Source organism: Sylvia atricapilla, chromosome 5 (assembly GCF_009819655.1).
Source record: "Sylvia atricapilla isolate bSylAtr1 chromosome 5, bSylAtr1.pri, whole genome shotgun sequence".
Taxonomy (NCBI): domain Eukaryota; kingdom Metazoa; phylum Chordata; class Aves; order Passeriformes; family Sylviidae; genus Sylvia; species Sylvia atricapilla.
Genome location: NC_089144.1, coordinates 43,956,245 through 43,981,306, shown reverse-complemented (window position 1 = coordinate 43,981,306; position 25,062 = coordinate 43,956,245). Strand labels below are relative to the sequence as shown.

The following is a 25,062-nucleotide window of genomic DNA, read 5'->3' as shown; positions in this document are numbered from 1 at the left end:
TGAGCATACTAACAAGCACAGTCACACAAATAAGTATCTGCAGGTTGAGTTTGACAATAAAAATACATTAACTCAGATCTCTTAAATTAGCTATTCCAATTAAATTTTAGCAAGGTACATGCTTCCACTAATGCTAATATGGACAGCATGCAAGATGACTATGACTTCTGGAGACTGAGGAGCTCCTTTCAGGACTTTGTTTTGTGGAAGGCATCAGATCAATGTAGTGCCATGCCAGGATCTGAAAAACTTTATATTATCTTAACAGAAGCATGGTAACAGCCTTTTATTAAACAAGACATTGGTGCTAAACAGGTATTACTCATTTGTTGTTCAGTATTTTACCCCTTTGTCATATTGGAAGCTGAACAATCTCTAACATAAGTAACAACTTCAAAGAGACAACTGAATCATATGTATCTATCCTCTGCATAGGAAAAGGAGTGTTGCACTTAGCTGAACAACTTAAAGGTCCATTTAACATTGCTATGTATGAGAACAAGGATGAATGAAACATAAACAATGATAAATGCAAACAAGACTCTCAGTTACAGGGTCAACTCTACTTCAATGATGTGAAAGGCAGAGACACAGGTTTATCATCAATCCCCTTATCCCAGAACAGGTCTGAATCATTTTGCTGAAATTCATGCACAATTTCTGAGGAAATGTAGGGGCATTAAGGAGGGGATTCTCAAAGGCCAGCACACCAACTCAGAAGCTGCCTCAATTAGCCCAGGTGAAACAAAGAGAGGAATTCAAGCCCTATCTCTTTCTAGGACTTAGAAAACATTTCTTCAACTACTGGAAAGGACTTCATTCTACTCAGACGTCAATATATGAGCTCTCTCTTGGAGCTATGCCTCCACAAAATATTTTCAAACACAGCTGAGGGGGCACTGCTTATATAAACCACAGATGAGCTTTATTAGGGAAGTGTCTAAGACATTAACTCACAAGGAGGTATCCTACCTGTTACACTGTGGGGTGATATCAACATGACACTATTGCATGTGAAGAGCTGCACCTTGCTGCCAGCAGCTGGCAGGGATGCAGCCCTGTCTGACAGGTGTGTGCTGCAAACACCCACAACATTCGGCGCCGTGGGTGAAATCACCAGAGAAAGGCCTGGCCATGCATGCCAACAGCAATCTGAGCGAGGCACTGCACTGCTTGGCACGGCTGACAGGCAGCCTGGGACCTGCCCAGAGCAGCCTTTGAAGTGTTTGGGGTGCTCCGACAGCAAGAGCTGCACCTCTGGGCACCTGGCTGAAAGCACAACCAGAAGCTTGCTGGGGAACGATTTAAGGCTCCCCTTTTAGAATCCAGGTGCCAGCAAGAGGAATGCACTGGGAATCCTTTTATTTCTACTCCCAACAGCTGGATAGCATTTCTAGCTGTAAGCTGAAGTTGCTTTTAAAACAAGTACTTTGCAGATGTACTCATCAGATCCATCATGAGTACATTAACGAAGGGGATGACAAGAGTGTTTTGCTACCCTGACTGCAGCAATCACTGGTCAAGAATATGAATATTAAACTAATCTTATGTAGGATGCAGCAGAACTGGATCACAGGGAAATAAATGACTTTTTAATTAAATGGAAGAGGAGTATGAATAAAGAACATGTCACTTTCAAAATCTGAACAAACAAAGCCATTGCCTAGAGTGAATAAAATCATAGTTAAATAAGTATTTTCTTCACATAGAAGTACTTCAAAGTATACCGGCTTTCCTTTTCATTCCAGCTTTTCTTTCTCAGTGGATACTTTGCTAAGGATTCCTATGCCCCTGCTTAAAGGAAGCACCACCTGCCTGTGGAGGAAGCCTACCTGCCACCAGAGCCAGCCAGAGATCCCTGGGGCTGGCAAGGGACCTAGCCAGTCCTTCACTTGTCAAAGTCCTTTTACTCATTCCTAGCACATATTTTATTTAAAAAATCAAAAATTGAAACAGGCTGTTCATTAAAAACCTTACAAATGAAAGCTAAGACGTTTCAAAGCATATGCCCAGGAGTAAAATCTCCTTCTTTAAAGCAAAGGGGAGCTTACCCTTGAGCTTGACAGGAGAAGGGCTGAGTGAGCTAGGGTTAATGATGAGTAGCTCTGAAAATCTCAGGCAAACGGATGAAACAGTAAGATTAAGAAAGCTGACAGAAGAAGAAGAAGGGCACTAATATTGATTTATTTACTATTTACCTTGATCCAGTGCATTAATGCTTTATTCCTGCACATACAAACCCTACAGCATAAATCGAATTGGCTCATTCTCTAAATGTAAATTAGAAGGAAGACCAAAGCCTCACTTCAGTTTGCAGCAGCGGAGATTGCCAAAACACACGTACAACTCCTTGCCAAAACATCAATATATGAGGTTTTCTCATTTGCAAGAATGAATCACTCAGTTAGAAGTTTTCTCAGTTACTCTGGAGCATGCGTTAGTGTGTATCTGAGGGGTACAAGGGACATTAATTAGCATCAACAAATTTATTCACAGAAAAAGCAAGGGCAGGAAGAAAAAAAAAAAAAAGAAACTCTGACAGTATACTGGAACAATAGCCTAATGGGAAAAAGAAGCAAAAACATTGGGTTTCTGTTGACAAAATTGCCAAGTCGATAAAAGTTGGCTTTTAAAGTATTGTATACAGAGAAATGAATCTTCTAACAAGATAAACTGTATCTCTTGGAGGTAAGGAGTGATACTTGAGTGCTCTAGCTCTCCTTCACATAAACAAATATATGACTGTAAACAGATCTGGAATGAAAACTTAGTTGCATATGGCAGTGCAGGGAGGGCTTCAAGATACAATAACCATGTGTAATTAACTGCATCCTAGAGGAACCTCCTGACCTTTGCCATACAAGTGATATTTTCTGGGGACAATGAAATCACACCACTGCTGATACTCTTAGTTGACAGGCAAAATGAGTGTAGAGTCTAAAATAGTAATAGCTTTCCAGATGTGGAAGTTATTTTTCTTTGAAGATCAAGTCATGCTGCCACATCAGTGCAGGGAAGACAGCACAGCACCCATTCTTTCACCAGAGAGAACATTTTAGTCATCAGTGGCAAGGCCATTGTCCTGCTCTGGTCAACAGGAGTCTGGCCTCTGACTTCACTGGAGTCAAGACTTTTACTGAGAGACACTACTTAGCATTTTTACTGACTTTGGTAATTTATGCAGCCTCCACAACCCAGATAAGTTAAAGTGAGTGTGTTGTCCTCTTGGTTGGTTTTTAAATAGTGTGCCTAGACTTAGCTTCTGAAAGAGAATAGATCTTCCCATGCAATAAAAATACAAAAATTAAAAAGCATTTTCAGATGATGCTAGAAGGCAACTGTGAAGCTGCTAAAAGAGGAACTGGTCAGCTCTGAAGGAGAATATCAATGAAGAAAAGAATTCATAAAAATAAGCTAGAGAATCTTAAGTAGAAAGTTTTCTCAGTTACTCTGGAACACATATTAGCATGTATCTATGGGCCACAAGTGTCATTAATTAGTATTGACAGAATGCCTATATTGATGACATAATGCAAAAATAACAAATGTATATTCTTTTTTTATGCTTACAAGTGGCTTTATCAAGCTGCAGGAATAAGTCCTTAAAAGAAAGTTTCCAATCTACTCCAGAAAACAACTAGCACGGTCTGTACAAAGCTTCTTCAATGGTTGCTAACAAGACCAACTGTGGGAAGTTGGCAACAACTAACAAAAGATCTTAAGGATCACAGAGGATTACATCTATGCATGTTATTGGAAATAAAAAACATGGGCACAATTTTATCATATTGTGATGCAAGTTGAGGTGAAATATTGACAGAGAATTAAGGCATTTTGTCTAATGGAAAACTACAGATAGTGACCTCTGTAAGCCATTTGGAATGGACATACTCCAGGATGAGAAACAATACTACAAACTCTGGGAAACAGAGATACTTAAATAACCAGAGAGGAAAAAAAAAAAAAAAAAGTATTTATTTGCATGCAGCAGCATACCTGATATGATGCTCATCTACATCCGTACAGATGTATGAATATAGAATTCCAGGAAGAAAGGATTCCAAGATGGCAGGTTCCATTAATGGACAAAACCACCTCATTCCCAGGCCAGAGAAGGCTACATCTGTATCAGCAAGCAGTACAGAACAATAGAAGAGTAGATATACACTGATACAGATTATACAGAGGATCTGGTGTTCAGACTACACACAGCTGGAAGGTTTCATTTCTAACTGGTTCTAGTCTGCTCTTACGGACCCAGAGACCATTTTCTGGTTTAGATTCACCTGAACAAATCTAATACAAACACTCCTATTCACTTAAAATACACATTCCTAATCTGAAGTCACACATACACATCCCCATGTCAGCAGCAGTTGTATCTGGAAAAAAAAACTATATATTGAGCTCAGAGAGTCTGACATCAAAGTTACAGAATTACAGAAAAAATTCGGTTGGGAGGGACTTCTGGAGGTCATCTAGTCCAACTTCAAAGTAAGGCCAGTTTCGAAGTCTGATCAGGTTGCTCAAGGTCTTATACTGCTGAGAGTTAGGTGTCTCTGAGGATGCAGGTTCCAAATCCTCTTTGGGCAATCTTTGGTCTGCAAACTCTTGTGGTCAGTGCTCAACTATCATGTGAATTTTAAAAATTTGATTCAATCACACTTTCCCTCACTACAACTTGTGGCAGCCACTTCTTTTCCTTTTGAAACACATCCACAGGAAGTGTCAGCCTCCATGTTTTCTGAGTCCACTTGGTCTTCTATCCTCGAAGAACAAACTCAGTTGTTTCAGCCTTTCCCTGTAGCTTAGTGGTTCTCCACAGTATTCTAGCTTACCAATCTTTCTCTTGTACTGGCAGCATAAAGCTAGACAGAGTATTTCCAACACAATCTTCTAATACCAAGTATAGGAGAATAATCACTTCCCTCAGCCTGCTTGCTGGCTTTGGGAATAGCTCATCCATTCAGTCCATACCTTCCCAGCTAGCCACAAGAATGCTACAAGACTGCACTGAAAGCCTTGCTGAAGTCAATTAAATTAAATCTGCTGCTGTCATTCACAGAGGCAGCTGTTTTATTATAGAAGGCAAGAATCAAGTTGGTCGAGTTTGATTTACCTGTGGTATGCCCAAGGTGCCTGTTCCCTGTTACTTTACTGCATTTTGTGCATTTGGCTTACCACAGCCTACCAAACATGACTGAAAACAGCCTCTCAAAGACAGTCTGGTTCCCTCAGCTCTCTCAGATCCATCCCATCCACCTCCGTGGATTAGTGGAGAACACCGCTTGGACTCAATTCCTTCATATGCGATCACTGAGCTCTACAGTCATCCTTAATCAGCTGAAGTACTATTATAACCGTATGAGACAGTCGCAAAATCTGATGATTGGCCAGGTCTTGGCAACTTCTGTGATCCAGTCCTTGGGGAAGCAGCAGACTTTGGAAGGCATCAAGTCTGGTCAGCATACGGATGTGTCCACTTCCTATACCTGGGAGTCTTCAATACCAGTTACCTGTTGCTTCCTCTTAGTGGCACTGGTTAAGAGTAGTTGATTGGGTGCAGCTGGTCTAGACACCTCTCTAGCCAGAACTCACTCCTCCTTTCTTCTTTCCAGGTCTATATGTTTTATTAAATCTATATTATTATTATTAACCTCACATATTTGTGTTACTGAGTACAACACCAACTATGGGTCTATCTTTCCATTAACTTACCTGAAAGAATCTGCTTGAGATGGAAACACTGCCTCCTAACACTGATGCCTAAGATCCAGGCTTCTCAAACTGAAAATGTAAGATGTAAGCAGCATAAAGCCAGCTACTTATGAACAGAGCAAAATAAGAAAGCAAGCAGATACTCCTTAAATTGAAAGAAAAATAAGAAAAAAAAATCGATACACACATTACACAAAATACATACATAGAACACTCTATACTACCAGAGAAGTCAATTACTTGCCCATGTTGTGATGCACATGGTTAATATTGAGTGTGTGCACAAACCCTTAAAGCCAAACTTCACAGATCTTGCTGCGGTCAGGAACACAGCCAAAGCCATAAATGTAACACCCGATTTTCAGGGGAGATGGGAATGTGGAAAAGAGTTTGGGATATTCTGCTATGAGGATGCCTTTGAATTGCTCCAGATAACCAGAGAACATTTCCTGTAGCCTCCAGGCATCAGGATGTGACACAAGTGCATTTCTCCATCTCCAGGTCAACCAGGTGAGGCCAAGGCTGCTAAGCACATCCCTTTCCTTCAGACATACATGGGAGGAAACTCCCCCTCCTGCCACTGGACTATACAAGAAAGGGGAGGGAAAGAGAAGAAAGAAAAAAACTGCCATCCTCTGTCCACCATTTTAAAGAGAGAAAAGAGATTCCTCAGCTGCTTTTCCTACCTGACATCTAAATGGAAAGGCAAGAGATCAGGCTGTTTCCTCACAGCATTAGATGGGAGAGGAAGCAGGATAGGAAGAGGGCAGGAAGCAGCCAACAAAAGGTAAGACAAGATACTAGAATTCTCCATATACTAATGCTTTTGCATTCAAACACAAATTCTTAGAAATCCACAACCCAGCTGAGAAAAAAGGACTTTGGGAAAGCTGTGAAGGTATGGAAGGATGTCTGGCTTTCTCAGCATAAGTAGGTGTTTTGCTTTTTGTATTTGCATGCTTCATCCAAAGTGTTACACAACATGAAGCTTTATATAGTCATACACACATACAACACACACTTCCCACACATCCAGGGAAAAACCTCAACCACACTAGAATTTGTTCAAATGAACACCAAAGCCTAGCAGGACACTAATGTTGACTAAGTACCACAACAAAATAATTCATTAGAAAATATTCCCTGCCTAGTTGTGAGAGTACAGCTTTCCCATGGCAATTCTGATGCCCTAAATGCACTAACGTTTGCCAAATAGCAGCAGCTGTTCCAGGATCCCTCTGGCAAACGCCGTATCTCACTTTTTTGTTCTCAGTGTGCTGCAATTTCCTGTGGAATGAAGAATTCATCTATACTACAAGGAGGTGCAGTACTAACACTTTTGGAAGTAAATTATTTTACAGCACATGTATTATGGAGAGAAATACAATACTTGGGCTGAGAAATTCCCAAGCAGAGAGCGATTAGAAAAACAATCTGATAAACAAACACCATCAAAACTTGTATTTTTTTATTCAGTGCAAAAAATATTGGGTAATTGTTGCTGTTTGCTGTTCCTAGAAAGAAGGGAATTCTGCTGCCAACAGCTGCAGTTTTTCATAGGAATTATAAGACTATATTGAAGATTTATGTTCCTGACAAAGGCATAAAGTTATCCAAACTAGGGCAGAAAAACTAGAAGAGTGTTTTCCCAATGAAACAGACACAGATTACTTTTGTTAACTCTTACTGTGGCAGAAGTTTTGATCTTCAAAACCAGAAACTCATGCTGTGGTTGACATTTATAATGATTAAGTCTTGCAATGCCACTCTGAACAAGGTGAACTGGCTTATCACAGGTTGTTACACAAGCCAGAAAGATACCCTATCACCTTTAAATCAATTAAAGTCATAAATACTTACCTTTAAACTTTCTTCTTGAGATTTTGGGGTTTTACAGGTATGCTTCCCCTAGCTTACGAAAAGGTTTCCTCAAAGCTGTGGCCATCTGATAGATCCACAGGAGAGAGGAGAAAGGGGATCCTAGGCAAAAGACTGTCTTTGCATAAAGTAAACAAGTAAGGGGAAGAAATCTTGGGTCTCTTTGCTTCAATTACACAGATGCAAGTGGCCCTTCATGCCTGCACATCACCCTCCTGATTCTCATGGAAAAACTATTCCTCTTGCACTGCAGGAATAAGGTCTTCTGTGTTCAATGGAACTACATCAGATATCAGTATATAGAACTACTATTTTTAAGTTTAGTGACATTCAGCAATAAAACTCAGGATATCAGAGGTTTTAAAGTTCATTTATTTGCAAGCAGCCAAACAGCATAGTCTGGGTTGAATCTTGGGCCAATTTACAGTTCCACTCTACGTTGTTCCATGAACATTACACTGAATTACATAAATTTGGAATCAATAAATCCATTGCCTTGAAAGAATTTGCTGAGAGACTCACAATGAGTCAGTGGCAGCATCTTGCCTTGGAAGCAAATTTGGCTTCCATTTTGCAGTTGCTTGGTCCATCAGATCATATTTATACAACATCAAAAAAAATATTGTTATTTCTGACTTTCTGAAATTACTGTTTGTTTGATTTGTTGGTTTGGGCTTGCTTTTTACTAGGAAAAGAAAATAGACTAAAAGCTTCTAAATAATTATAGCTGTGATTTTTTTTTAACCAACCATACTTCTCAGCTGAAGGAAGAACACCTGATCTCTTTGAACAAAATGCAAAATAATTCAAAGGCCTACACAAAAAATCACTGTGTACATGCCAGTTTTCAGGTTCAGACAGATATCTATCTGAATCTAATAGTCTATTTAATTACTGACTTTAAAAATCCTACATGTAATCGCTGAGAAGCAAGACTAAAATAAAAGCTTCCATTAAGGATCAATTCACTACCACTCCTTAGTCCTCCAAAAGGGTCTGTAAAAAATGAGGATATTTTCCTTAACAGAATTTGAATTCAGCATAACCAAGTGAACAGAAAGCATTCCATTTCCAGAGTATTTATGAAAAGAAAAATTTTTAGGGTCTAAAAGAAGGATCGTATATGGCAAGCTGTTTTCACCACAAATGGCTTCTTAAAAACAAATTACCACTGAGAAATAATCAGTTATAAGAATGGTTTCCAATAAGGCAGAAGTTAACTTATCTAGCACGGCACTAGAGAACACACTTAATTTTAAATGTGCTTATAGTTCTATTGGAGCCAATGGCTTTTTCCATGCTTAAGGCTAAGCATATGTTCATGTACTCCGCCAAGACAAAAGCTTCCAAGTCTGTTGTTAGAATGCAAAATGAAGTTTTTTATCCCAAACCACATTTTCTTGCATGTAATCAGGGCTGATGCTGCCACCATAGTTTCCAATTCATTCCAGGGCACACTCAGCATTTATGAGGGCACAGATGGTGCTCTCTTTGGTTTCTAAAGAACATGCCTAAATATTAAAACAATCTTGGCTTTCTGTCTCCTATCCTGTTCTTAGTCTCTGTACTGTCACCATAAAAATAACAGTAACTTTTGATCTAACCTGGAAGCCTTTTCTAACCTGCACACAAAATTTGGCAATAAGACTATCAAGTACAGTCGGCCCACTCGAAATCAGATATGCAGAAATCCTGCACATTAGTCACAAGTGATCAAGATCAGGAACAAGCAATCCATAAAACAATCAAAACGACAAAAATTGGTAACAATTTTTTCAGTAACAAACTTCATGATCCTGACTATTTAATGGCTGTGTGTGTCTGGAACTGTAAGGTTATTCACCAGCTTAAGCAGCAATTATCAAATGAAGAGGCTGATTTGTAGGGCAAATAAAGAGCACTAGCATGACAGTATTTAAGTGAGCAAGGCCTTTTCCAACACACTCAATGCCATGGTTGGCATTATGCTGAGAACTTGCAGGCAGCATAGGACATTTGTTCCCAAATTTTGAAAATTATTTACTCATTTCCAAGCACACATACAGCAATGTACACAGAGACCAACAGAAAGACCAGCTGTCACAATATTCCATTAAAAATGTCCTAAGGTAAGATAATCTCAGATTTGTCCAGCAGATCTTGACAAAATGTTCTTGAACATGCAGCTAACTGAGATGCAGGTGCACATGATGGTCAACGGGTCTTAGCCACCCTTCTTCACAGGCTTTCAGTCTCACGCAAAGCACACTGACACTGGAAAAATCACATGTCATGTGCATCAAAATATGTATGACCAAACTCAAAGGGGGGTCAGCAGCAGGGAAGGGCTTGGAGAAAAATTAATCAGACTGCTCAGAAAAGATGTTCCCAGCTGAGGACTATTTCACTACCTTGTTGGTAACATGAGGTTAGCAGCCAGTGCATGCTGCCAGAATCTGGGATAAGAAATGAGCACTTAAAGCAGTTGTCTTGACTTCAAAACAGCTCAGCAATTCCATGCATAAACTGGTAAAGAAAACACATCTGAACAAACATCAAGTCTAGAAAACTAGTTTTAGAAGACATTCAAATGCCAAAAAGCCAGAGATTATACTAAATAATCAGTTAGCTCCTACATTTGTTTTAAAAATAAGCAACGGCTAGTAATTTTGCAAGCAATCATCCTAGATATTTGCACTCTACTAAATATAACAAACTAGATAAATCTAAATTAGCATGTAGTACTAAATCAAAATCACATTAAGATAATAATAAAAGTAAACAAATAAAAACTCTGTAAATATAAATTATTCAGGAACAAACCACTGTAAAACGTACACAAAACAATATTAGATATTAATGGCAAAGACAATGTTCTGCAGCTACTCAAGCTTTTTATAGTCCACTCCCTTTGAGGCAATGGATTATGGGTCCTCCTATACACCAGCCTCTCCCAAGGTAGCCCCTCCTGCTGTTTCCTTGTCCTCTGAAACCCAGCCCTGCTCTTGTCCTGAACTTTGCAATACTTCCTGGTGTTTGAGTGGCTTCCAGGAAATTCAGGCTGTTCCCTTTTCTGGGTATCGTGAGTTTACATGACGCATAACTCAAAGTTACTGGTACATTCAATACTTGTAAAATTATGGCTTGAGAACAAGCTTCAAAATAGCAGCAACAGCAACCCTGGCCTTACCTGAAGGATCTTGTATTGTCATTTCCTTACGCTTCAGCATCAGCTTGTCCTTGACCCATGGGAACTCCTGTAAGGAATCCAAGAACGCATCAAAAGCTTTGGGTCCTCTGGTGGGGAGAATATCAAGGAGCATCATGGTTTTCCTCTGACTAGTGGTTTGGGCTTTTATTTCTTGAATATGACTGTCTGTGAGAATCCCTTCTTGGTAGAGATACTGAATAACGAGTCCATCCACCAGCACCTCTGTACAGAGCTCCAGGCGCAGGGAGCGTAAAAGCTGCTTGTCTCTGGCATCCATCTGGCAGCCTAGAGTGTGCAAAAAGGAGTAAGGAAATGTATGATGATTAAAATACTGCAACTTTTAACATCCAAAAGTGATATCTGACACCTGTCAACCCTAATAAAAAACTCCAAACTCGAATCATCAACCTGGCAAAACTACTAATGATCCCCCATCATCTTCTTTCCACTCAGATTTCACTGTCTCCTAAGGTAAAATGATGCAATTTCTGCAAAACACTAGACAGGAATAGAACATCTGGCATTGCAAAGACCAGTCCTTTGCTGGAGGTGAAACCCATGCCAAATAATCCTGCTATTAACTAGTTAAGGTCCATACTAAAGGCAGCTTGGGGACTTGCCAGTCCTTAAGAGACACTAACCCCCCAAAACTAAAGAGATGTCACACCTGACCACTGACACAATTACAAAAACAGCAGCATGAGTGGTAGATGCATCTCAGTCAGGCAGAAGCATCAGCAGCTGGGGCAGAATCAGCAGGTAGCTTTGACCTACACGATGCATTTCAAGTTTAAGAGAAGTAGGAACCTGGTACCTTATGTACCAGGTCATTCTCACCCTTGAATCATCCTGGAAGACTGCTCTGGAACTCAGCTGTTCTGATGACAAGAAACTTTCTTTCTTTCTCATTTCCATCTCAAATTTATCCCCTTCTATTTATATGCATTTGTTCTGCCAAAATGGTTCCTTAGCTGAAGCAGTCCTTTTGCCTCTTTTCTAATGTGCCCACAGGAAGTGATCAGATGCCCTCTGCCAGCTTCCATTTCATGTAACACTATAACTAGACAAAAGCTGAAAAAGATATATTTTATAGCCACTCCACAAAAGAATAATCAGGGTCCAAAGAGACCAAGCAGCTCATCCATGATCAAGTCAGCAGTCCATGCCAGGCCTTTGAACCAAATCAAAGTGTCTAGTCTAGTCCTTAACAACAAACATATCCCTGGGCCCATTAATGGCACTTGAAAAGGAAAATGACAGGACAACACAATTAAATACTTTCTCATTACTAAATAATGAAGCCAAAAAATGGCAGCAGGTGTTGAGCGTGATTACCAAGAGGGTTTCTCACAATTAAACTAGACGCTGCTGTTTGAACCGGTAGACCTTGCAGAAACTCTACTTCATTCAGCTTGAGGATAAAAAGGAGAGACAGAATGTTCAAAGCTTTTGCATGAAACCTGATGAGGTCTTTTTACCATCAGAGGTGCCTACTAACTCCCAGGGCTCCATCAAAGATTGCTTGGTTGGCTTGGTTGTTAAAATCCAGGAGGGTGACCAACAGAACATATTGTCATGATAATGGCACCATGGACAGAATGCAAGAGCACAGTGCCATGAAAGAGAGACTGGAAAAACCTGTCTGTGACATGCTCTGACAAAGCTACTTTCCAAAAATGCTTCCATCAAGTGCCAAAAGCACTGCTGGAAAGAATCTTCCTGGAGGACTCCATCTTTGCCAGGTTACCCAGTGCACTTCTCATCTACTGAAGTGAATTTAAAGGTGCTTACCTTCTGTTTAGGGATCAGGTGGGAACAAAATACTGCTATGCCAGCCCATGTCCCTAAGAAATGCCAGTTTGCCAAGCAGAGTTCAAACATCAAACCCCATCATGGACTGAGACAGTAGAACAAGCAAGAAGATGGAAAAAGAGCAGGTAAGAAAGAGAACTGGATTTTCCCACCTGATGTTAGGATGCTAATTTTGGACAGGTGAAGCTGAAGATTCTGGTCTCCAACACATAGTACCTTTACTCTACAGGAAGCAATCTCTGGACTACAGCAAAATTCAGGCCACTTCTACCTTCTAGGGGAACATCCCTGAGCTCATGAAGCACTTGCAGAGTTCAAGAAAGGCATCCAGCAGCATCTCTGAGGGTGCCACCTCAACCTAGGCAGAAAACTACTTCAGATACTACAAACTATTTGTGTTTCACATTCTAAATGGGCCCCAAGAGGCCCCATTCATGAGCCTCCTCACACAATGGATGAGGACTGTAGAGACCTTGACAAGTTCATCTTCTTCACAACCAAAGCAGCCAACATTTTTCAAAAACAAAGTTCTTACAAACCAAAGGTTTGCACCTTTGGGCACTGAGAAATCCCTATCAAGCCAGGAATCTGAAGTGGAATTTCTGCTTAAAAAGGCCTTTGCCTTACTGACTGCAGAGTGTGCACAACTGAGTTTAAAGTCCTGGCATCGGCTTGGTAAACTTCCAGGATGGGGCATACTGATTTCTAAGTTCTTTTTAGAGATAAAGTATTTCTTTGTGTGTGTTTACTGTGAGAAGCAAATGTCTGAGTTAGGAACTAAGCAGCTAGATACAGAAATATATCGGGATTTTGATGTGTAACAGTATTGGGACAGAGTTTAATACAACACAGAATTAACAAATTCATTTTATTAACAGTCTATATCTACGGATTCAAAGTAAGCTCTGAATTAAATATAGTCTAGCAATTTTCCAGAAAATGAGAAATATGAGATGTCCATTTACCCAAAAGATAATATGGTTCAAATGTTCCCAGATACTTCCGAAAATGGATCTTTTCCATTACAAAGCCAAATTTTAAGAAATATAGCCCACGACCTGCTGAATGAGCAGTCTTTGACTCATCACCACACCAACACAAGCAGGTCCGCATTTTTCTGGATCTGACCGAGTAACTGTCCATAAATGGGGGTAAAAGTTTTGACAAGAACCCCTTCTGACGCTAAAAAGGCACATTCATCTAAGTTTTTTTGCTAGAGACATTTCACCGTTTTCCGGAACACCAACTGCACTCACCTGCCTAACCCATGAATGATTCTGGCAAGTCTGCGGGTTAAAAATCTTACACACACAGACATCCCTTTAAAAAAAAAAAAAAAAAAAAAAAAAAAAAAAAAAAGGCAAGTTTTGCTATTAACGTTCTCCCTGCCGAGGTGTGGCAGCTGCTGCTCCTGTAACAGGCAGGGGCCAGCTGCCCGCACCCGGCCCGAGCCCCCTCAGGCAGCACCAGCCCGGGCCTTCCTCCCCTCCCGGCCTCCCTCCGCGCAGGGCCGCGCCACTGGAGGCGGCCCCGCCGCCCCGGCCCGGCCCCCCGGGAAGCCCGGCCCCCGCCCCGGCCCCGCAGCGCGGGGGCTCCGCGGCACCGCTCGCCCGCTGCCCCCTCGGCGGCGCCTGGGGCGGGAGGGGACGAGCCGAGCGGGGCCGTCGGCAGCGGGCGAGCGGCGTGCGGGGAAGAGCCCCCGCCCCGTACTTACACCAGGGGAGCGGGGAGCTACCCAGGAAGCGCCGGCGCCCGCGGAGCTTGCGCGGGGAGCACCATCTTTGTTGAAGGCAAGAGGGCCCCGCCGGAAGCCGCCGCTCTGCCGCGGGCCGGCCGAGGAGGGGCGGCCGCTGCGGGAGGGGCCCGCGGCCGCCATGTCAGCTGAGGGCAGCCGGGCCAGCGCCCGCCCGGGAAGGGGCCCGGGGCCGCTGCTCGGGGCCGGGGCGGCCACCGGAGGGGAGGCGCCTCTCCAGGAGTGCGGAGGGCCTGCTGCGCTCTCAGGAGCCGGCGTGGTGAGGGTGTTCAGTGAGACGAGGGGTTGTATCTAAAATTAAATTAGAAATTACGAAATTGCAGCTTTAATGACATTAGAAACAGCTGATCTCATTACTCTCTAGGCAGAGTGGTTCCTATTTGTGAGTATGCGCTAAGCTGAACTCCATCCTTGTGCTGGTATCGTTATATCAAACACAGAGCAGTATCATATCGAATACTGTACACATTTAGCTTCATTACTTTCATCTGAACAGCCTAAAAATGAAGAAACTTTAATAGATGAAAACATTTAGTAAAGTAAGAGCTGGCCTGTATCTACCACAGTGCTATGCACATTCTTCGTGTTTTATTTTTCTACTACTGTATTTTTCACTTCGTTTTATAGGGATATCTGAACCCGAAATACAGTAGAAAAGAGAAGACTGTGATTCACAGAGCTGTAAAAATGCGGCGTGTCACTTTCTCTCACACATCATGGAATAACTTTTTTCTGTCTTTGCATAGGTGTCAGGTGTCACACGGGATTGAGTGGTGTCAGCCCTTTTTCTTTCATGTCGGGACTGCAATAACGATGACAGGAAAAAAAAAAATCTTCCAGTGCTGGAGTGCTGGAACGTACTACCTTTGAAGCTGCCGGCAGCCACAGCAAGCTGGCTGTGGACTGCACAGCATGCTAATACCTACGCTCTGGAAAAGCAGGAAAGGTGGTTGCTGCAGCTGCTGCTAGAGACATTGTTACCTTGTGAATCCCATTTGTACACTCTGTTTAGACTAATTGTACAGATTTAGGGGTATTTGAAATATTTCAGGGTATTTGAAAGCTAGTTGTGGAAACCTTTATGTGCCTTTCCTAGATACTGTAGCTAGGAAACACTTGCCACGGAAGATTGTAACCCAAAGGATTATTGGTAGACTTTACATACTGCATATGCATAAGGTGACATTTATCTACAAGACTTTGTGTTAAGATAGGCAGTCACACTCAGGAATTCTAAATCCTTTTCCTTTGATTTTCCTGTGGCTGACAGTTGAGAATTTATGTGGTCACAGAATGTAAATCAGCCTTAAAGGCAAAGTTTGTATGCTGGTTTTAGGAAATGTTTTTTAAAAATAGATACATTTATCATGCAGCCAGCTTCTGTAGAGGTGCTATGTATTTGACAGTTTTAAAGCAGTGTTTTGGTTTGATGACCTAACACTTCTATCTGTAATTCTTTACTGGTAATAAATTTGATATAGGGGGTTAAATTGCTTGTGAATAATTGATAAATAATATCTTATTACAATACATCTGATAAACCAAGCTAATTTTTTTTTTGTCTCAGGCACATGTTATTCTTCTAGGAACGCAGACATAAAAAAAATCTAAATACTCCTCTGGGTTGTTTCAGAGCAATGCATTAACATATTTGACAACGCTGGAAGCCACACAAGTAAGTCATCATCGGTAGCTCCAAGACAAGAAGTATGCTGCTGTTGTAGCCAAAATACAACTGAGGTAGTTTTAAATTTTCTTGGCATGATGATTGCAATATTAATTGTGAGAAATACATTTGTAAACAGCACAGAGCAGCACCAGGGAGCAGAGACACTACAAACCATCTGTAGGATCGTGCCTCAGTGCAGCACTACACAGCTACTGAAAGCTTCTCAACTTCTTGTACTTCTGATTTTCAGTGCTGCCCTTTTTTTTTTCAGTCATGATCTAAGGAACTGTATTAAATTTGGAACTGGAGTGACCAAACTTGGAGACTTCAGAGAATCTCATCATTGCAATCCTGACAGCTGCTTTTAATTGCAGATAATGTGGCTGCATTTTAAAATAGAAAATTAGGACAAGCAGTTACATCTCTCGTCTTTCCTATATATTTTTTGCCAGATGAGGCAATAGGTTTAGTATAAAATTAAAAGGTTTTTTAAATTTTATACTATCCAAGAATGTCTTAGAAAGTTAGGAAAACATATGGATATGCATAGAGCAGCTCCAGATTCTACCCAAGGAAATTTTAGCAGTTACACAGTCAGCATTTAGTCACGTCTTTTCAGCTTGCAGTCTGAACAGAGATAGAAAGAAGGAAAGCAGTGAAAGGAAACAGATAAGCCTAGGAAGGAAGAGGACAGCAGCAGAGGTCCAAATCTCATTAAGGGAAAATCTGGTGTTTCCTTTTCCCTCCAGTAGTTAATCACTAGTGCTGCAAATTTATTTAGTGGAAACTGTAAATATGCTACTGGTGTTTTGGGTTCATCTTTAGCAATGCAGTTTGGGTTTTGATTATGTAGTACAGATACAGGATAAGGATACACAGAGTTAATACTTTAAGTCCAAGGAGAGAAGTCCTTAAATTCTTTGTTTTGGTCCCATTTTGATTCAGCCCTCACTAAAGGTCTTCCAGTTCTGTTCTGGTCCAAGTTCGACAAACCTTCAGAGAGATGGTTTGGTTCTGTTTCAGTTTTAAGGACAAATGCATACATGTATTTTATATATATTTGAACCAGTTTGGTGTCAACTCAAAGCCCCACTAACTGCTCAAATCTCAAAGCCAACCATGTAGATTAAAAAAGTATTTCCTAGACTTTGCACATCAATGGACCATAGCCAATCCTGCACATCAATATCCTCAGCCTTTTAGTCTTAAAAGCTTATTCTGTCTGGTTCTGCAGATTGAGGGGCCATCAGTGGTCATCAGGACACACTTTTAAGGACTGCAGAATTCAGAGTCACAAGTCCAAATCTGTGGGAACCAAGATAATCAGTATCTCTTCTGACAATGATACTCACTTTACATGTGGGTTATTCCAAGTCATAATCTCAGATCTTTACATTTATTATACACTTTTTAAAATCTCACTTGAAAGGAACAAAGCTTTCTAGACACTGTACCAGAACAATGAGATTTTTTTAAAAATGCTTTTGAGAGGGTCCTTTATGCTAATTAGAGTCAAGTGGTATCCAAGCATGTATGTATTTTGTTTCCTACAGACTAGTTTGTTTTCTTAAAACTGGCACAAGCAGATTTAATCTATTAGGATTATGCTGGTTTTTTCAGTTGTCTGCAGGACAGCATTCCAGTTTTAGGGACAAAAGAAAAAATAGGAGCCGCTAGATTTGTTTATTAAAAACACATCTAATTGGTTAAATCTCTCACAAAACCTCAGACATTAAGAAGGGAAAAGAGAAACATATCTTGTATGCTTGCCTGTCAATTTTAGAAAGAAAAGCACAGAAAACACTTCTGTAAGTGGTGTGTCTCAAAAACAGTCTTAAAATGTAAGTCAGGGTGAGCCAAACTAGGTGGCCTGAAGGCCAGATAAAGGTCTTGCAAACCATTGCTGGCCGCTGCTGTCCCCTTCCCTTCCTCCCTCTTCCCTTCACGGAAAACCTGGCTGATGCCAAAGAAGGGAACGGTTAAGGATAGAAAGTTTGCCCAAACTGTACACCAAAGCTTAGGCATGCTATGCTGGATGCTGGCAGGATTTGAGGTCACTAGGTGGTCAGTTGGGAAGGGGTGTGGCTCTTCAGGTGGCATTTGCTACTGAAAAAATAATTCCTTATCCCTCCTAAAATAAAGGTGATAGGCACAACTGAAGTCCATCACTGAACGGGATCAGCCCTTGGGCTGGTGCGTAATTGTTCTGATACTTTGTAACCTCCATTCATTTAAATAATAAAGACTTTAAATTAAATGCAGATCAAAGAGAGGAATTAAAATAAAATATAGGTGACACGTCCTGAACTTCCTTAAATGTAGTATTTTATTAAGAGGCATGTCCAGCATATAGGTAAAATATAGCACAGAAGGTTTTAAAGCATCTTAAAACATGGGGCTTAAAGTGACTTTGTAATGTTTATACATTTACATTTGTTTCCATAATAAAAATAAGTGTTTATTAGCAGTACTGCAATTAATTCCTAGTGCTGTTTACTATGATACAAATAATCCCTAGCAAAAAGTTATAAAAAGGAGAAATAGTTATAAAAAGGAAGCAGGCATCAAATGCAAAACTTTTGTATACATTTCATTTAAAAAACCCAGTCAATTGTAAAAAAAAACCATGCAATTAATACTTGAAAAACATGATTCAGTGTTTCTCAGAATTTTTCATCCTTTACGTATATGAATTAATGTAGTTCTCTGTTTTTAAGTTTAATTTAAAGATTCTTTGAGGAGACAGATGAAATACTGCAAGCCTCTTATTATTTATTATTTATCCCTGACTTATGAAATTAACTTTTAAATGTAAAGCACCATTTTATGAATATGAGAACAAAGAAAATTCACTAATTAATCTGAAAATCAAACATTGGCAAATAACTAAAAATAATTAAAGATTGAAGTCTGAAGTCTTTTCACAAAACCAACTTACTTTATTTACCAATTACGGCATATGAAATGGTTTTCTAATATTTTAGATAAAAGACTGGAAGGTTGCTTTCATTAGGAGGAGAATAGCTATTGCTTTTTGTAATCTTCTGTTGCTTCCCAAGGATTTGAAGTGAACAAACTCATATACAATACAAATTTTGAAAGGTTCTTACTTAAAGGTTAGACTTCAGGAACTAGTCATAGTCCATAGAATTTTTTACAGATAGCCTAGCAAGACATTCATCACTCCTTACACCTTTCCCATACATTCTGTTTTCAAACAAAAAATATGCTTTGATTAAAAATTCCCTTGACCTATTTTGTTCCCTTTTGAAATGAAACCTGCCTGCCTGCAAGCTAGTGAAGCATTCTGCAGTAGGCACTGCATCCTCTGTCAGGAGAGTTAAAAGAAACAGATGAATTTCCAGAAAGCTTCTCACAAGCAGTTTCCCTCGAAGAAAACACACATCTGAAGCACTTCAGCTCAGGGAGGAGCTGTGCCACATCCACTGCAATCTAGTTAGACAAGGATCTCACTTTCCTTACTTCCTTCTCTCTTTTCAGCAGTGCAGCCAGCCAAAGATATTGCCCTCATTGCAGTTTAAGTTCCTATCAATGTTATTTGAAGTATAACTCACTTTTCACCCCATGCTGAGAAATTACAGAAAGTTGACTTCACCATCCACTTTACAGATGGATAAATTGCAGCTTTTTATTTATTAGTGCTCTTCCTACAAAAACATGAAGCAGCTCAAAATCCCTTGAACAGTAAGAGTTGATCCACAACTTATTCTGCCTTCCAGATGTGTCAAACAGGGTAAGAAAAAAACAAATGTATATAATAAGGTGTCCTGAACCATCTCTCAAATTTGAAGATTCCCCCTCAGGCAGAGTGTGGGTACAGCCACTCAGCAAAACAGATTCTATTTCAGGGCTGCAACCTGAAGAGATACAGTTAAATTGTAACAAAGCATTTTGAAAGGGGATTTTTGCCCTTTCAGCTACCAGATATACAACTATTTTTCATAAAACTCCGTTATCAAGCCTGATTCAAATAACTTGAGAAGAAGAATTTGCACCCAGCTTTGAATCTTTCCCCATGTCTAACATACCTCTGCATTTACTATTTGTTAACTAACAGTGCACCAAGTTGCAAACCTCAGCTATGAAACATCAATTATAGAAGAGTTTGATTGGAATCAAAAGGATTTACTTACATAAACCCTGCCCTCCAATGAAAGAAAAATCAAGACAGAAGCATTAAATTTGTTTGTTTGGGGGTTTTTTAGAGTATTTTGTTCTTTGCAGCACTCACCACTAAACTTTTCCTGGATATTATCTGTTTGAAATTCTTCCTAGTAAATGCCAGCCCATTCCTTATGCTAATATAAATAGCTTTTGCTCCAGCATGTATTCCTCCTTAATACCATAGGAAGCAGTGGTATTATTTTGGTATTTCAGTTCCTGGAAAAATAATGGCTCCAATTCTGGAAGAAAACTAAATGAAACACAGGTGCAACCCCTTTTTAAAAATAGAATCTAAGTAGAATAAAATACACAATTTATCAGGCTGATTAATCAGCATAATTATGGTGATGTATTTCTGTATTTCTATAGACTTTCTCAGAGGCCTTGGCTACTTTAAAGCCCTGTAGATAACCTGATTAATAAACACAGTTACTCCCTCTCCTGCTTGGTACTAGGACAGACTGAGTTTGCTATAAGCTAATTTTCTTTTTCCTTGAAATTGAGCTATTTGGCCAGACTTGGTTTATGTGTGGATTCAAACTGTTCCTGGCAGCTAGGAACTTAGCTTGTAGTGTGCTCTCTGTCTAAGATAGGGGATAGGGACCAGTGATGGTCAGCACCTGAACCAACTCTGCCTCCCCATTCCTTTGACTGATATTCACCCTATTGTAGAAACTACCCAATTTTAGCAATACTGTGGGAAATCACCATGTTGTTGTAAAGTGAGCTCAGACCATGGTGACTTAAGTTACGTGTCAGTGGAATGTTGTTTCCAGGCATTTTCAGTCATGCTAATACCTTAGCAAAATACTGAGACTTGCTGAGTCTAATGCTAATAGAGAAGTGTTTTTCAGGAGCTAGGCTGAGATACCAAAGCAGCTTGTCATCCCCACTGCCTTTGTGTATACAGAACTAACCAGCTCAGACCTTCCAACTAACTTCTACTAATTCTATTTGGATTTTTTTTGTTGTTTAGATAGTAAAATTTTCACTAATTGCTATATTTTCAAAATAAAATTTCTCCTTTCAACCAAGTTTTTTTTATTGTTATTGAGAATTAGCAATACAGTTTTAAAAATCCCTCAAACTATTGTTTCCTCTAGCAGTAAATATGATACTTAGGTTTATTTTAATGACTGCAAAGTTGGCAGAAATTTTATTTTACTTTATTTTAAATTACTCTTAGACATGATACCCATGTCTAAAGATATCTCTTCCCATTTCCATTATGTGTTTTGGCTTAAGGAGAGCAAAGCCCTGAGATCACTTGACTTACTTTCCACTAGAGCCTAAGATTATAGCCAGAGGAAAAATCAATAGGATTGTTATCAGGAATACAAGAAAAAGCTCTTGAATAGAGCATGTAAGTAAATAAAGTTTTTAAAACAATCTTAAACTAAGTAATTTACATGCAGGAACATTTTGCTAAAAAGTGAGAGTTGGCTGTGGTACAAAAATTCACACAACTACAGAACTCTGTCCTCCCTGTCATATGTAGATTCTGTTTTCTCAAGGTGATGAGACATAGTCACATTATAGGAGTAAATTCCTCATTGTTGTAAGATATTAAAAAACCCGTCTGTCCCCCATATTCTAGTGAACAATCTTTCCTTCTTGCTAATCATTTTATATTGTTTATCTAGAATGTGGTTACATAAAATATAATTAGGACAATACTGACAAGATCAGATTAAAATAAAATTACATCTAATACACTGGACGCAGCTGCTTGGTTACCTTCCCACTCTACCCATTCATCTTATAACCAAACCATTTTCTGTCTCCAGTGATAATACTACCAGCAGGAAGATACCTATACAACTAAAATGCTACCCTAGTTTACACTTCTGCTAGGTTTAGTGCTAAACTAAATACTACCACCAATTCCGTTTTCATCATTCATCTTGCAATTATGTTTATTTTGGTTGGGTTTTTTAAGCATCACCTTTTAGGCCTGTAGGATTCTCAGTTTTCCTTTAGGTAAAGTGAAGAGGTTTTCTAACATTCCAGATACAAACTGGAAAATCTCTAACTTCAAGACTCAAAAAAGAAAAACCAAACCAACACATGGGGTGAAAAAAAAGGCTTAGGATTAAAGTCCTTATCATGATTTTTGGTTGACTCATGGGCACTGAACCTGTGAAACTGGCTTTGCTGCACACTCTGTCCTAGCAATTCAAGATTATATATATCAGTTAGAAGTAATTTTTATAATCTGAACAGCCCACAATTTAAAAGCTAGTGCTGCAAGCAAGCTACAACATCCATAAGGTAAAGAAAAGAACTAAAAAGGCACTGAATTTTTAAAAAATGTTTGAACAACATGTCTGAAAATTTTCATGTCTGAAAATTCAGAAAGTCTACATGCAAGATCTTTGTACTGCTGAAATCTAATCATGTTCTATCATCAGATTTTTTGTACCAGAACAAGTCATTCCTCTATGCTGCATTAGAAAGAAGCCAAACTTTCTGCAAGCTATACTGTGGCTTAGTTTTACTAGTGCAATGCATCAACCCTAGGACTGCCATCCTAATGAGGACAAGAACTGTGCTTTCATACAAAGAGGACTAGTTCCCCCTCCAGTCTGTTTAAAATATTGTTCACAGCTTCAAGCACACTATAGTCACAGAGCCTGCTTTTCCTCACAGGAACTAATACAAATGATACAAAGTCTAGGTCAATATGCCCAATGTTTGGTGACTTGATTCCACATCACAGTAACTAATCTTGATTAGTTACAAGAATCACCACCTTTCACTTTGCCAGCACTCCTTGTCCTCAGCCTGACATTTGCCCTTGTTCTTTGGAGAAGTGTTATTAGAAAAAACAGCAAACTTTCCTGCATCTGCCCCTTGTTCCTCAGAGCTTGGCTCTGCTGTGGGGTACACTTGGCCGGCCTGTGACTGCTTGCATAGTCTGCCAGCAGCAAGCCATAAATTTCTTATATTTGCAATATAGCAATCTCATTGCACCCCAAAGATCATATCTTCTCAGTCTGCTTTCTCCAGCACTGGTATTCATGATTTTAAACCCCTAGGAATTTATTTTGAAGGTCCTTAGTACAATGTGTTTACCACTAAGACCCCAAGGAAATCACCCTGCCTTAAAAGGCACAGTGGTAGACTGTTAACACAGCAGCAGATTAGAGTGAGTGTGATGGAAGTTGCTCCATATAGCAGTTCTCTCACCACAGGGTAGAACTAGACAAGAACTGTAAGAAAAGATTCATCAGAATGAAAAGTGTTCCCAGGAACAGAGTTTTTTGACAGGCTCTGCTCACAGGAAAAGCTCTTCAGCCTGAGGGTGGCAGATCTTAGCAAGATTGATGACAAGAACAGTGTGATTATGACACATATCTAGAATACAAGAGCTCTTTGGGCATGGGAACCAAAGGGTGGTCACCATATAATGTGAAAAACTTCCAAATACATTTTGGCAAGACGTGGGGAAAATTTTACATGGCAAAATGTTTTGGTTTGTTTTTCAGAAGAAAACTCCTCCCATTTCTATACTAAAGATTGAGTTGAAAATGGGGACAGAAAATTTAGGCCATGGAGGAAGAGAAACCCACCTTTTCCACAGCAAGATCAAGAACATATCAAGCATATGTTATACCAAGGAACTATCCACTCTGCCTCAGGTTCTTGGTGCCTTCTTTTTCTCCATGGCTCTGCTACTCATTTCTGCCAGCACGTTACAGACAAAACTGAGTGTGTAACACAGAGTTTAGATGCAAGAAATAAGCTGGTCGGTGCCCCAGAGTTTATGAGAAAGGACAGAACATCTTGACAGTACAACAGAGCGGTTAAGTCACAAAGAAAACAAGATTATTTTATGTTGTTTCTGTTTCAGGCTGGGCAAAGCTAGATTACAGCAAGTCTTGACAACCCTTATTGTTCAAGCACAGGTCTTTGCTTTAATTAACAAATAAGCTAGGGAAAGAATTAAAACTAATTTGTTGACTAAGTATGAGTCTATGTCCTTGTTTCTCTCTTTACTGCTCAGCTATTATTCTCATCCTGTGAATTTCTTCTACTGAATACTTTACATTTGGGCTGAAGAAATGAGTACTGAGGGTCTTAGTTCTCTCTTCCTGATTGGAAGACTACTGTAACAGAAAAAGCAGTGTCCTATGCTAATACCCAACTACAGGAATTCAGCAGGCAGCCTCTAAGCCACTAATCTGAATGTAATCCAGCTATACTTTTGAGCAGCACCACAAAGGCAAAGCAGGGGTATTCATCCTCACTGATACATGTGCATTTATCTGCGTATTAGCTGGGAAATTATCTAAGTTCCTTTATAAGAGCACTCTTTCTTGAATAGTAGCAAATCCATACATACAAAGATTGGGAGATTATTGTACACTTTGATTTACTTTATTGAGTAATCATCTGATAGCTACAATGGTGAATTGGAAGTTAAAAAATAAAATAAAATGAAAGAAAGAAAGAAAAACAAAATAAAAAAGAAAGAAGGAAAACCAACCCTCTTAAAAAAAATCCACATTGTATTTCCCCATAATTTGGGAAACAGGCTGAAGAAAACATTCTACACTGTAGAAGACACATGTAACTGCTGATATCCATGTTTTGACATTGGAACTGTCTGAAGCAAGTCTGAAGCATATAGTTCTAAAGCCTCAACCAAAAGAGGTTTAATAATAATAGCATGGATACATCACCACTGTGAAGATGTTAACATGTTAAGGATTCTGAGATACCAATCTGGTATAATCAGCAATATTCTGGGTTCCTGTGAGAGATGTGGCATTTCTTCTTAAGGTCAGGTTTCAGAAACTTTGAAAAACAATGTTTTAGACTGATTACTTAGAGTACTCCTTTACTTGCAGAAAA

The 25,062-nt window shown here is 39.7% G+C and overlaps 1 protein-coding gene across 3 annotated transcripts in view; it reads right to left on the bottom strand.

The window, feature by feature from the left end:
* CRADD (CASP2 and RIPK1 domain containing adaptor with death domain) overlaps positions 1-25,062 on the bottom strand; it is a 92,878-nt gene that overhangs the window by 63,982 nt on the left and 3,834 nt on the right. Inside the window, exons 1-2 of one of the 3 annotated variants that reach the window (XM_066319280.1) lie at positions 14,313-14,428; positions 10,766-11,071 (exon numbers count right to left, since the gene is read on the bottom strand). In XM_066319280.1, the coding sequence (XP_066175377.1) occupies positions 10,766-11,063 (298 nt within the window). In that variant the 5' untranslated portion in view covers positions 11,064-11,071; positions 14,313-14,428. Of the gene's footprint in view, positions 1-10,765; positions 11,072-11,609; positions 11,819-14,312; positions 14,429-25,062 lie in introns of those variants that run through there. The other 2 variants (XM_066319281.1, XM_066319279.1) reach the window with 2 other exon arrangements.